Source organism: Fukomys damarensis, unplaced genomic scaffold (assembly GCF_012274545.1).
Source record: "Fukomys damarensis isolate Sample0158 unplaced genomic scaffold, DMR_v1.0_HiC HiC_scaffold_25, whole genome shotgun sequence".
In the NCBI taxonomy this organism is placed as follows: domain Eukaryota; kingdom Metazoa; phylum Chordata; class Mammalia; order Rodentia; family Bathyergidae; genus Fukomys; species Fukomys damarensis.
In genome coordinates, this window is record NW_022900937.1 from 8,793,103 (window position 1) to 8,805,377 (window position 12,275).

Below are 12,275 nucleotides of genomic sequence, written 5' to 3' on the forward strand. Positions count from 1 at the left end.
GATTTAATATTATTGTTTTCTATCGCCTGCCAAGTACTAGTGGTAGGTACTGGAATCCCAGCTCTAAGCAAGACAAGATGTCTCTCCCAATGGAGTTAGTTCCATCAGACAATACACAAGTGTTTTATTTTATTTATTTATTTATTTATTTATTTATTTATTTATTTATTTATTTATTTATTTATTTTTGGTACCGGGGATCGACCTCGGGTCCTTGTGCTTGCAAGGCAGGCAGAGGAACCACTGAGCTAAATCCCCGGCCCTACAAGTGTTTTAAAGAAGAAAGAGAGATCAGGCAGGAGGAGTTATGGGAGGAACAGGGCTCAATGGGACTGGATGGTGTAGAGGCACTGGGGAGCAGGTCAGACCCCTGCCTCCGGGAAGGACCAGCCAGTCACTGCTGCTAGGGCAGCCTGAATTTTCAAGACCTTTCCAGGAGCTATGGGAGGTTTTCAGGGGAAAAATCCACCCAGAAGGTAGGGCAGGCAGGTTTGCAGGAGCAGACAGGAGCTCTGCCTGGGGCCTGAGCAATGTGAGATAACAGGGCCAACAGACAAATAACTATGAAAAAAAGGCAAGCAGATATTTTTAAAATGTCATTATTAGGCTTCTGTTTGTTTCAAAATTATTTTTCTTTATTTTTCATGTGGCAAGTCCCATTCATGGCCCAATATATTCAAAGTTGTAGAAGGGTTCTTGGCTATAATTCTCTCAAATGACATTATTGCAGAAAGCTCTCCTGGACTATAATTGTATAAGGGACTTTTTTAAGTTTCCAAACTGTCTACCTGAACCTGTCTGCATCTTCCCCAGCTCATGAGACACATCGTGTCTCAGTAGAATCTCAACACAGTGCAACACTGACCGCAAAGTGCTTATCCACCTACCTGTCACACTCTGTGAGCTCCTCAAGCTTTCCAGACATGGGGTTGTACTAGATGCTCTAAAGCAGGATGCTGCCGTGCAGCCCTGCAGGCCAAATCTGGCCCCTCCTTGTTTTACTAAATGAAGTTTTATTGAGACACAGCCATGCCCATCCTTTAGGTGCTACATGAGGCTGCATTCACATGAAAAGGCACAGTCAAGTAGTTGTAACACAGACCTTACTGCTTACAAAGCCTAAAATATGGCCTTTAAGAAAAATGGTACTTGACCTCTTCCCTAAAATTCCCTCTAATTCTGAAGCCAAATAAATTTATGATTTGAGGGGAAAAAAGTGAATCAGAAATGAGCTAAGATCGATACTTGCTTACTCTCTGAAGCTAAGATCTGTATCCATTTACCATGTAAAAGCAGATCTGATATTTGATATTGAATTTTGGTGATTTTTTTCTTTTCTTTCTTTTAAAGCTGAGAATCAGACTTCAGTCAAAATGACAGAAATATCAGGTAAGTTGATATTTTCTTCTCTGAGTACAATCATGGCTCAAATCGCCACAATGAGTCAAAGCAAGGCCACACAGTTTAAGAGCAGGGAGAAATGCTATGGGAATGGATCACAGAAGAGAAACTAAGCCGTTTAGGAGGCCTCGAGTTCAAAGACAGTACTGACTAAGAACCCACACAGGACGGCCTGGAAGCTCGGACTGAGGCCTGTAGCTCCTGGCTGCTCTGCGGCCAGAGTCCCTTTTCAGAGGACACACCACCTGTCTCCTCCACACTTGAGATAGTGTCCAGACTGGGCCTCCTAGGAGGCGCTGGTGGAAGCCACAGCCAACAGTCCACAGTGGCAGCTCAGCTCTTGCCACCCCTCAGTTTTGGCCTGTGTAAACCGTAGACAATGGAGCAACAGGAATGAGGAAAGGTCTCTGGGCAGAGAAAGGTGTGCATTTTTCTACTGTTTTAAAACTGTAACTGTAGGGAGAGTTTTGACCTTCCTGCATCTTACCTGGCACTTGTACAAATGCCAAATGTCTCGGTTTCTCAATCCTGGTCCCTTTTAACATACATATAAAATAAAGATGTGAAATAAACTTTTAAAATCCGCAACTAAAAAAAAGTATAAAAATACATGAGTGACTCTAAGACCATGTTCACACCACATGTCCCGGACAGTTTCAATCTGCCAGCTGCCTCCCTTGTTTAAGGCATTTCAAGCAGATTATTATGCTTTTAACTTTTAATTATCTCCTGCTATACAATAAAACACACTTACACTAGATTTATTTTGCATTATTAACTTTCTTTCATCCCTTCATCATTTTTAAATTATTTCCATCTTCAATTCTGGAAATGTGCATGCACTAAGATACATAAAACCCTCAGTTCAGGCAAGGATAAGGAGGGCTTTGAGGGTCCCCTGCTTCACAGATGTGCAATGGAAAATAAATTGGGGTACAGTAGTATCGGGGAGCCCCTAGCTGTGAACTGCTGCTAAGGATGGGCTGAAACACCCTTTATTCTGCTCAAGAGTTACATTTACAAAACCCAGTTACAACCAAAGATCTTGTTGAATAGGATAAATAACACAGGCTGTTTGACTTTTTTGAGTTGCATGAACTACTTCTAAAACAGATAAGAGGCAAATCATTGTTTGAATAACAGATGAGGAGGGGAGACAGCTGTAAATGGAAAGAGAAGCCTTTCTCATTTCTTTACTCTCCACAAACTTCAGAGGCTAAACACAAAATCCATATCCTTGTCTCCTCAAAGATGAATCAACAAATTTATTAACATGCTAATACCTTATCATTTAGTTGAAACTTCTAATTATTAATCATGTCATCAGACATATTAGGATATAACATTTATAAAATCTTTATTCATAAGATCAAAAATAGACATATTACTAAAAATAATTAGTTCTTGTCTTTTAGGTAAAAGTTGGTATAGGATTCTAGCCCATAGAATTGCTACTACTGCTTATCTTCTATAAATGTGCAATTGCTAAGTGTAGTCTTTGAATGTATTATACACAGTTCTCCCACTTGATATTTTCTTTCATAATTTGTATCTAGCTTTAATTTCCTTTAAAATTGCATTTTATCACCTACTTCAACAATGACTCTGTCTCTAATTTGACAACTGTAATTGATGATTATTATTTGCTGAGGGATGAATAAGGCAGTTCTCTATAAATGTGAATGAGAAGCAACTATACTTAGATAATGATGCTTAGCGTTGTAAAACGAAGATAAGCAACAGACAGGTGTGGTGATGGGGAAACGACAGATCAAGGCCGGAAGACCCCTCCATTCGCGGGAGCCGGTGGAAGGCGGCCGAGAGCTCTGCCTAACGCTTCATGTGAGAGTCGCGCTCAGTTCCTAAAGCCTGTGGGAAGGGTCAGCGCTCAGCGGCCCACCGTGAGCGATCTCGTGAGGCTTCCGCATTAGTACGAAGCCTGCTAACCACGATGGAGTAGTACATTCAGGCAGCTACTGCTCACTGCGGCATTCACCAGGACCTCACGCTGCTTGCATTAACGCTCGGTCCTGTAACGCCCAGTTATGAGAGAGGCACGAAGCCACCCCTGTGAGTGACTCAGGGGGCCAAGTGTCATAAGCGACTACGATAACCCCAGTAGCAGGTGGGTAGTAGCACGTCACAAGCAAGGGTATGTAGGTTCCAAGGAGGGAAAATTTTATTATTTTTTTATTTTGCTTTGCAGTTTAAGACAGTTTAAGAAGAATACCGAAAAGGCTCACTGAACAAGTGACCCTCTAGCTGCCAGACTATTCTACCTACTCAGTTTTTAACTGAGTCCAGAGCTAATAGGACGACAGAAGGACCCACGGGGCAGCACCCTGGGCTATTCCCTCCCAGGAAATGAAGGCAGACATTGCTCACCCATTGTGACACCTTTAAACAGTGTTGGAACTCACTTTGTAGCCTTATTGTTTTCCCATAGAAAATCAGGGTTAACGACTTGTCCTTTAAAATGAACATTTTCATTGACAGGAGAGCTCAGCCCTAAAATGTCTGAATATACCTCAGGTATTGGGAAAGGAATAAACTATTAGACTTTGATTCCCTGGGAAATAGAAGTATGTCTACTAGGCTTCTCCCGATAAATAAAACCACTGAGCTGTGTGCATAGAAGAGGACTTGGTGAAAGTGTTATGGATGTGTCTAGATATTCCCCACCAAGCCTCATGCAGTCATAGGTGGGGCATTTCCAGAGGGGGCCGGATCTAGAGTGTGTGATGCTGGGATTAGGGGTGTGTGATTGGTTTGGCACCCACCCTAAGCCCAGTAGACTAGATAAAATATAAAAGGGGCAGGAAGAAGATGCTACTGTGGCTTAGTTTGGTGCTTTCTGCCTCCTACCTTCTGCCTACCATGAATTGTTTCTCCTCTTTAATGCCACTCTGCCTTGGAGCCAGCCAATGATAGACTGAAACTTCTAGAAACTGTGAGCTAAATAAACCCCTTCCTCCCTTGACAACACCCTTGTGGGCATTTTGTCTCAGCAAAAAGAAAAGTAACCAGGACAGTAGGGAACTGGCTCGTGTGATTTGGAGGCTGAGGGATCCCCCCTGCAAGGTCAGGCTGGACCCCAGGGTGCTGCCGGTGCTGCCCAGCCTGAGCCAGAGGCCCCTGATCCAGGAGCATCCTGGGCTGCTGTCTCAGTAGGAATCTGGAGGCAGGGAAGAATCGATGCCCACTCAGGGCAGGAGCAGCTCCCTCTTCCCTCTTCTCCAGCCTTCACCTGGGTGGATGACGCCCCACATCAGGGACAGAGCTCTGCTTTGCTTCGTCTCCATCCAAATGCCATCCTCAGTCCACAGCACCACAGAGACACACTCAGAGTAGTGCCCAGCCACATATCTGGGCACCGTGGGTCCCCGCAGTGACACATACAACAGCCGTCCTAGCACATCGCCATGGAGAGCAGCACAGTTTGTGAAGGATGTCATCAGAGCTGCAATCACACTGCAGACATTAAACTGACAGAAAGAGCAGCAAGAACAGGCATCACAGCCCCACAGTCAGAGCAGTTTGATGAGCTTCGCATTCTATTTCCGGATGTTGGCTGTTGATCATGAGGAGCTCGTACAAAGTGAAGCATGGATCGTTCTGTGCCAGAGTTGCTGGTCTGAGTTTTCTGACTTTGAGTGGCAGCAGCCCAACACTGGTGCTGGTTAGGATCCACACAAGCTGCAAATAGGCCTGCAGCAGAGAATAAAAGAACTCACTCATGGAACGAAAGACATGCCAGGGTGCTTGGAATTTGCATGGACTCTGGGTGTGGCTAAGTGGTTTTCTTGCCTGGTTCTTACAATTGATGGGTGTCGAATACTCTTCTGCGCTGTTCTTGTGCCACTGTAGTCTACAGTGCAAAACCTAAAAACTCCCTTTAGGAGCTGAAATATTTCAGTGACATTGCTAAGGGAATACCCTCCTCTAATGAGCTCCAGTGTGCTTTAATCAGAAGCCACCAGGGTTTGGGGCACCGGGGTCCCATGACCCAACTCCTGCCTCCTACGTGTAACTCAGATCATGGAGGAGGATGTGTCCACTGAAGCACAAGCATCTTTTGCAAATTATCCAAGAATGAAATGATGGCAGCTTGGGCAAGGGAGAGGGCAGGCTGGGTGGCATGAAATGTCCACATCTTGAATGCATTTTGGGGTGGAGCCATTGGGTGCTCCTGATGATTGCAGGTAAGAAAGGACAGAAAGAGACAAATGCAAATCCAGCTTTGGCCTGAGCCTTATCAAGGAATTAATTGTTGCCCTCAAGAGGAATGGGGGCAGGCTGCAGATAAAGAAGTTCTAGCTGCATTTACAGGGTTTGTTATTGCTCAGGTGGCATTACTGATTTTTGAATCTGAAGTTGAAGAAAGAGGTGTGGGCTGGAAGTACAAAGTGGAAGATCCTGAGCAGTGGTGCTGTTTGTATCCTGAGGATGAGTGAGATCAGCAAGTGCATCGATGGGTGTAGAGTCGGAGCTGAGGAGTGGGGCTGAGCGCTGGGTCACTTCAAGGATGTAATTCGGGTAGACATCAAGGAATCAACCAAGGAGCAGAAGGAGTAGGCTGCAGGAAACCCAATAGAGCGTGCTTTTTGAAAAGCTGCATGACATGTATTTGAAAAGAAGTACAGGCAACATAAGGGAAATAAAGTAAGACAGACTTGTATTCCTGCACATCTCCTCCACTTATCACCCACTGATAACTGTGTATCTCATACCCCCCCTTAATTCCTTCTTTCTAATTTGAGAACTCTAATTATCTGATAGGACTAACTGATAACTCAGCCAGGCTTATGGGTTTATATGTTAGGGCTGGGTTAAAATGAAATCCTTTTAAGAGTTCCAATTTCATTTTCTAAAAATAATTAGAATATATATTGGACATATCCTGATGGATCAAACACATATGGATCATCAGACCACAGCATGAACCCCTCTATCATAGTCACAGATTGAATAACTTTAGGCTCACTATTTGTGAAATAAGCCAAGCACTATAGCTTCAACAATAAAATCATGTAAAAGGCCACAGCTTCTCAAACTGTGGGTAACTAATAGGAGGCATGACCAGTATTTTTTAAAATGAAAGAAAATGAACAGGCAATAGCAGATGATATTACACATAATCAAGGTACATGTGTGTGTGTGTTCAATTCAGAAGTGATTTATTAACCTAGGGCTGCAAATAAAATGAATAGTGTTTTGGAATGGCGGAGTAGAGAACTTTCATACATTATTGGTTTAGAGAAAGTGCCACCAATTTATGGTATAGTCTCAATCTAGTGGTAAGACTTCATGCCACACTGGAATGAGACTGCAGACATGGAAATTTCAAGGGCTTTTTATGGGCGTGGGAAAGTGTGCCCATATTTGAAGTCATACTATGCAGGTGGCCAATGACTACCAGTGAACCGACAGGAAAACTCACGCATTTGGTGCCAGTGGGATAAGCACTAGGACAGAGTCTGGAGGGGATGCATGTGTTAGTGACCCAAGAGATACAAACCCTTATTCCAGTTAACCAAAAGAAATAAACGATAAATATTCCAATTATTTGGTTGCAAACAATAAAATTTGGCTATGGCTAATGAAATCAAAGTTTTTTTTATTAAAATGCTACTTAGAGATTAAAGAAATACACAAACCAGGGAATTTCAGGGAGCTCCTTCGCATAGTTAGTCTGCTTAGAGCTTCACTCTGGGAATAGCTCAGAACTTTTCATGCACTGTTAGGAGAGGACTTGGGTCACACAGTGCCTGAATAAGGAGGATCTGCTCGCGTGACAACACAGGTTTCCCCATAGGAAGGGTGGAATTCTCCACAGCAGGGGAAAAGAAAAGATGTCTGAAGACAAACAGTGGCAATATCTTCTGGTGAAAGCTCCCAAGGTTCTATCTCCGCCTGCCAGGGGACGTGATCTTCCCGGTGGGTACTAATGGAGGCTGCTTCAGTCAGAATCTTCAGAGGAGCAGAGTTGGAGATGCAGCTAAATCTTCAAGATGTTATCAGAGAAAATACCCAAGCGAGCGCGTGGTGAGGGGGACAGAAGAGGCGGGATCTGCCGGCAAAGTGACCCTAGCGGAATGAGTGGAGAGGAGAGAGGAAAGCGGGGTACGGCAGCTCCCCAGGTCTCTGTGCACTCTCAGAAGGCACAGGAAGAACATCAGGGAGTTCACACCCCTCTTCAAAAGATATCATGTCTCCTGACACAAACCCGCCAGGACATCTCTCCAGGTGCCCTTTTGGCCTGGAATGTCCTTGAAGCGTCCTTGAAGGCACAGCGCCAGCATGTAGCGGGATGGATTGCAGAGGGCACCTGGAACCTTGTCCCTTGCCCATCTGTGGTCAGAGCTCGGTGGGGCACATTCTTGAGTGACCACAGGTGCCCCCGGGACCCCAGCAAACACTCTAAGCCTTAATGTGTTCAATGATTTATCAACTCCCTGGTGCACAGCCAGGGCCAGTGACGTACACAATCAGAAACGGGGGATCAGTTTATACACACACACTTGGTCCTAACAGACTCTGCCTCAGACCCCTTTCTTGAAGTTGTGACCTGACATTTGTAAACTGGGCTTTAATGGCAGCGCAGTACACCCATGATTCAATAATCATCCTGTCCACCAAGGTCAGGTTCCCAGGGAAAGCCTAGTCATCTAAGATCACCACGTACTCCAGTCTCTGCATCTCCTGACTAGAAAAAGAAGCATCTGACAGCATGGAGGGGTCTGAGGAATCTATTCCATGTATTGTTACACTTAGAGTTTTTGAAAAAACAAATTAGAAAAGCTGACTTTGGGTGAAAGATTCAGCTTCCTTGGGGAATAATCATGTATGATATGTAATAATATATAACAGAATACAATATCTACATACAGTGTCAGTTATTCTTCTAGGTAGTTTAAATTTATTCTTAGTCAATATTTACAGCGATGTGATGTGGAACCGTTCTGATCCCAACTGTATACGTGGTGAACTGGGCACAAAGCAGCAATTTGCCTAAGCTTCTGTAGGAAGTGAGCTCCAGAGTCAGCTCTGAGCCCAAGCGCTCTGTCTTTAGCATCTTGCTAATTCGCACCTCACCTGCTCCTCCCCGGACAATGCCATTGTGCTGTAGGATGACAGCCTCGACCAAGCCCAAAGGAGCCACCCTTCCATCATAGAATGAATAATTCAGGCTCCCACTCCTTCGAGTAAGCCAAGCACCATAGTTTCTACAGTATAATCATGTAAAAAGGCACTGCTTCTCAAATTGTGGGTAACCAAAGGAAGAAGAAGAAGCCATGAACAGTATTTTTAAAATGAAAGAAAATGAACAGGCAACAGCAGGTAGTATTACACATAATCAAGGTAAATGTGTGTGCGTGTGCATGTGCGTGTTGAACTCAGAAATGATTTGTTAACTGAGGGCTGCAGTTAAAAGAAAAACAAAACAAAACATTGAAAGCCTCTGTTCCAGCAGTCAGTAAGTCATTGCACTGGAAAAGGTGGACTCTGGCGCCTGCCCATGGGTCATTCGTGGGACCTGCTGGCCAGGACAGTCTGCCTGTCCCACTGGGCAGCTTGGAGTCTCACCTGAGCCAGAGAGGTTGTGCTCAGAGCTGGGACTGCAGAGGAGAAAGTAATAAGTAGCAGATGGAATCCTGAAAATTGAGTCCGCTGGCCGCTAGTCAGCTAGTCCACCCTCTACTAGGGGAAACTGAGGGTGTACACACCTGCCCCAAAGAGCTTGACACTGGGAAAGATAACTACAAGTGCTGAGATTTCAGCTCATTCCCCCTCTTCCAGGTCATATTCCTTTCTCTACGAGCTTAGTGCACCAGCCTGACATTTCCCTTTGTTCTTATGGGCACATATCTAGCTTCCTCCCACAGAGCTCTCCCTTGGCGAGAATGGCACAGACTCTAAACAGTATTCTTCCCCCACACATGTCAGAAAAGCATGGGCTTGTGGAGGAGCATGTTGGGCTGTGGGTGGCGAGCAAGGCAAGAGCCTAGGCAGTTTTGGAAATAACAGTTGGGTTGGTGCAATTAAACTGGGCCTTGAAACTCCTGAGAGGCAGCGACGCTCGGCTCCGCTGAGCAGGCGGTGCTCCAGTCCTGCACACGGGCTGTGGCCGGGCTCTCAGTGAGGCCAACAGGTGTGATACAATTGAGCACTTCATACGACCCACAAAGAATTCACTCCTCCCAAAACTCCTAAACACAAACTACATCTTATTCCCAATTCGTAAGATGAGGTGCTGTCCGCTTGCAAAACACTGAACTACTTGCCCTTCCATTAAACTTACTGAGCTCTGTGGATTTTAAATAACAACCTCTATTCATAATTTCTACTCACGGTTTCTGTTTGAAAATAGCAATTATTAAATGAATAATATTGTTAGTAAAATTTTAATAACTTTTTCCTGGTGAAAAAAGAAGGAGTGTGTGCAATTGTGAAAATCAAGCCACACTGGAAACAGCTGCTGGGCTGCAGGGAAGAAAATAAAGGAGTTTTCTTGCATTTTCCCTCCATTCTAACAAAACCCTCAATGCCATCTTTGCTCTTTACCTATAGTCCTGTGCACTCGTGCCTATTCTAAGTATGTGTGGAGAAAATCACTGTCTCCCAAAGTTATAGCATGTGATATTTCAATGGATCTTTTGCATAAATTTGCATCTCACAGGAATCCTGTGCAGCACGTTATCCTGTCTCTAACCCAAGAAAGGCGACTCAGGTTTTCTCAGCCAGTTCTGAAAATGAAAAGCTGACATCTAGGTCATGTGTTTAACCATCTTTCCAGGAGGAATGGACGCACTTAGGGTTTGCTGCCACCATTTATGTACCCTACTTCTCAATAATGAATAGTTTTCTTAGATCTTCAGAAATGCAAACTGCCTGGATGTAAAAAAAAAAAAAATCCAACTTCAAGATGAATTGCAAAATCTGACCCTGGATTTGTGATTTTTCTACAGTTGGCACCCAACAACCAAGTCCATCACCTTCTGAAGTTAGTGTGTTGTCCTCAACACTAACAACCTCAGGGAACATCTCAGAGTTTCAAGGTATGATTGTGTGTCTAAGTGGAGGCTTGCACTACACAGTGTGTCTCATCTAAGACACCCTAGCTCCACTTTCAAAGCAGGCTTCTCTCAGAATAAAAGCTTCTACTGAAAGCATCAAACCTACGGGTCACAGACATCTCCTTCTGTTGGTGTAGAGGGAGGAGCATGGGGACTGGCTCATAATAACCAAAGGTATTTGTTTGTTTCTTTTTTTAAATACTAGGCGTTGAAGATGGAAAAAATACAAGCTCTTTATCAATCAGCCCTTCTTATTCCAGTGAGTAACAAGCTCATCCCATTCATGCGGTGCGTAGGGGAAGGTATTAGAGCAGAGATAGGGCACATGGCATTAAAGGTAAGGCCCAGAGAAGGCCTTATCTCAGGTCCACTGAGTCTGCAGCTCCTTTCTAATCCTATGTAACAGCTGCCTGCATGGAGAATTTCCTGTGCATCTGATTTTTAACTTTTTTCTCTCGCATCTGTGCAAAACAGTTACCACCAAGGGCCAGGGATGATTAACAGCACTGGTTTCAGAAAAGCCAAAGTGTGCAGGGCAAAGCCCTTCCACAAATGAACTGCGCCAAACCACCGTGCTGCACACTTTGAACAGATCCCATCTTTATTTGTCAGTTAAATCCCTTAAATAAATAAATTACACCCCAAAAATGGCACTTTTTACCTTGACAACTTTATCTTAACAATGGCCTTTAAGAAACATTCCATTTTAGCTGAAGCTGACATACATGCTTATGCTAAGATGAATATGGAACATTCAGTTTGCATAGCAATTGAGAATAAGATGAATATATATAAAGCTGGAGTCATAGAAGATTATCTTGGATTTGAGCAAAGCCATCTCATTAAGTAAGTTAACATGGGAGTTACTGGCCTGCTGGTTCAGGGTTCTCCTCCTGGAGGGAGTCACAACCTCAGCCAAGGCCTGCTGTCAAATCAGCACATGCACTTAAGACAAACTCTAACCCTGACCTTGGAGGTGCAGCCCACCTGCAGTGCCTGGAGAACCTGTCTCATCCTTGGTGAGCATAGAAGCAGATGTACAAGCAGAGGGGACAAAAACCAAACATAGCCCGCCCTCCTGTCCCTCTGCCCTGTGCCTGTCACAGCCTTTCGGCTGTCTTCAGACACAGTCAAGCTGGGGAATGACTAGCAGAGAAGAAAGCAAATTTGTTTAAATCAATAAAAACCCTCCTTTTAGTAAAAACTGGAAAATAAACTCACCCTAAATTAACCACAGCAACACCACTTCCCCAAGCAGGTGCACGTATGCGCACACACACACACACACACACACACACACACACACACACCCTTCTCTTAAACTGTGTTGTTCAGTCTGCAGGAATTTTACCTGATTGCTTCATGATATGCCTTTTCTAGTTTTAAAGTAGCATTGTAGGGGAGAAATTTGGAGTTTTTGGAAAGCGAGCATTAGGACTAGAGCAGTTCCCAGTGGGAAGTGATTCTTTTCCAGTAGCTTCATGTGAAACCTTAAGGAGCACCAGGTGAAAGCTTGGCTTAACTGTCATCTGCTGGTGTCCTCACCTCTCCAGCCTCCCATCCCCTCCGCAGGCTCAGGAAGAAGGGAGTGATGGCTCCTAGGGTGGAAGTTGTTTCAGAAAGGCTGCAAGACTGACATCAAGTGGATGCCTCAGAAATGACACAAGAGCAAAACCCATGAGTCTGATCAACTTACTTTGCCTGAGATATAATAGAATCAGGTTGAAAGGGCCGGGATTTAGCTCACTGGTTTTGCCACCTCCCTCGTAAGTGCAAGGGCCCAAACTCGAACCCCGG

At 44.4% G+C, this 12,275-nt stretch overlaps 1 protein-coding gene across 2 annotated transcripts in view; it reads left to right on the plus strand.

The window, feature by feature from the left end:
* The window catches only part of Emcn (endomucin), an 86,647-nt gene that overhangs the window by 58,831 nt on the left and 15,541 nt on the right, over positions 1-12,275 (plus strand). For both annotated transcript variants that reach the window (XM_033756113.1, XM_033756111.1), the window contains 3 exons: positions 1,351-1,389; positions 10,371-10,460; positions 10,684-10,737. In XM_033756113.1, coding sequence (XP_033612004.1) covers positions 1,351-1,389; positions 10,371-10,460; positions 10,684-10,737 — 183 coding nt within the window. The remainder of the gene's footprint in view (positions 1-1,350; positions 1,390-10,370; positions 10,461-10,683; positions 10,738-12,275) is intronic.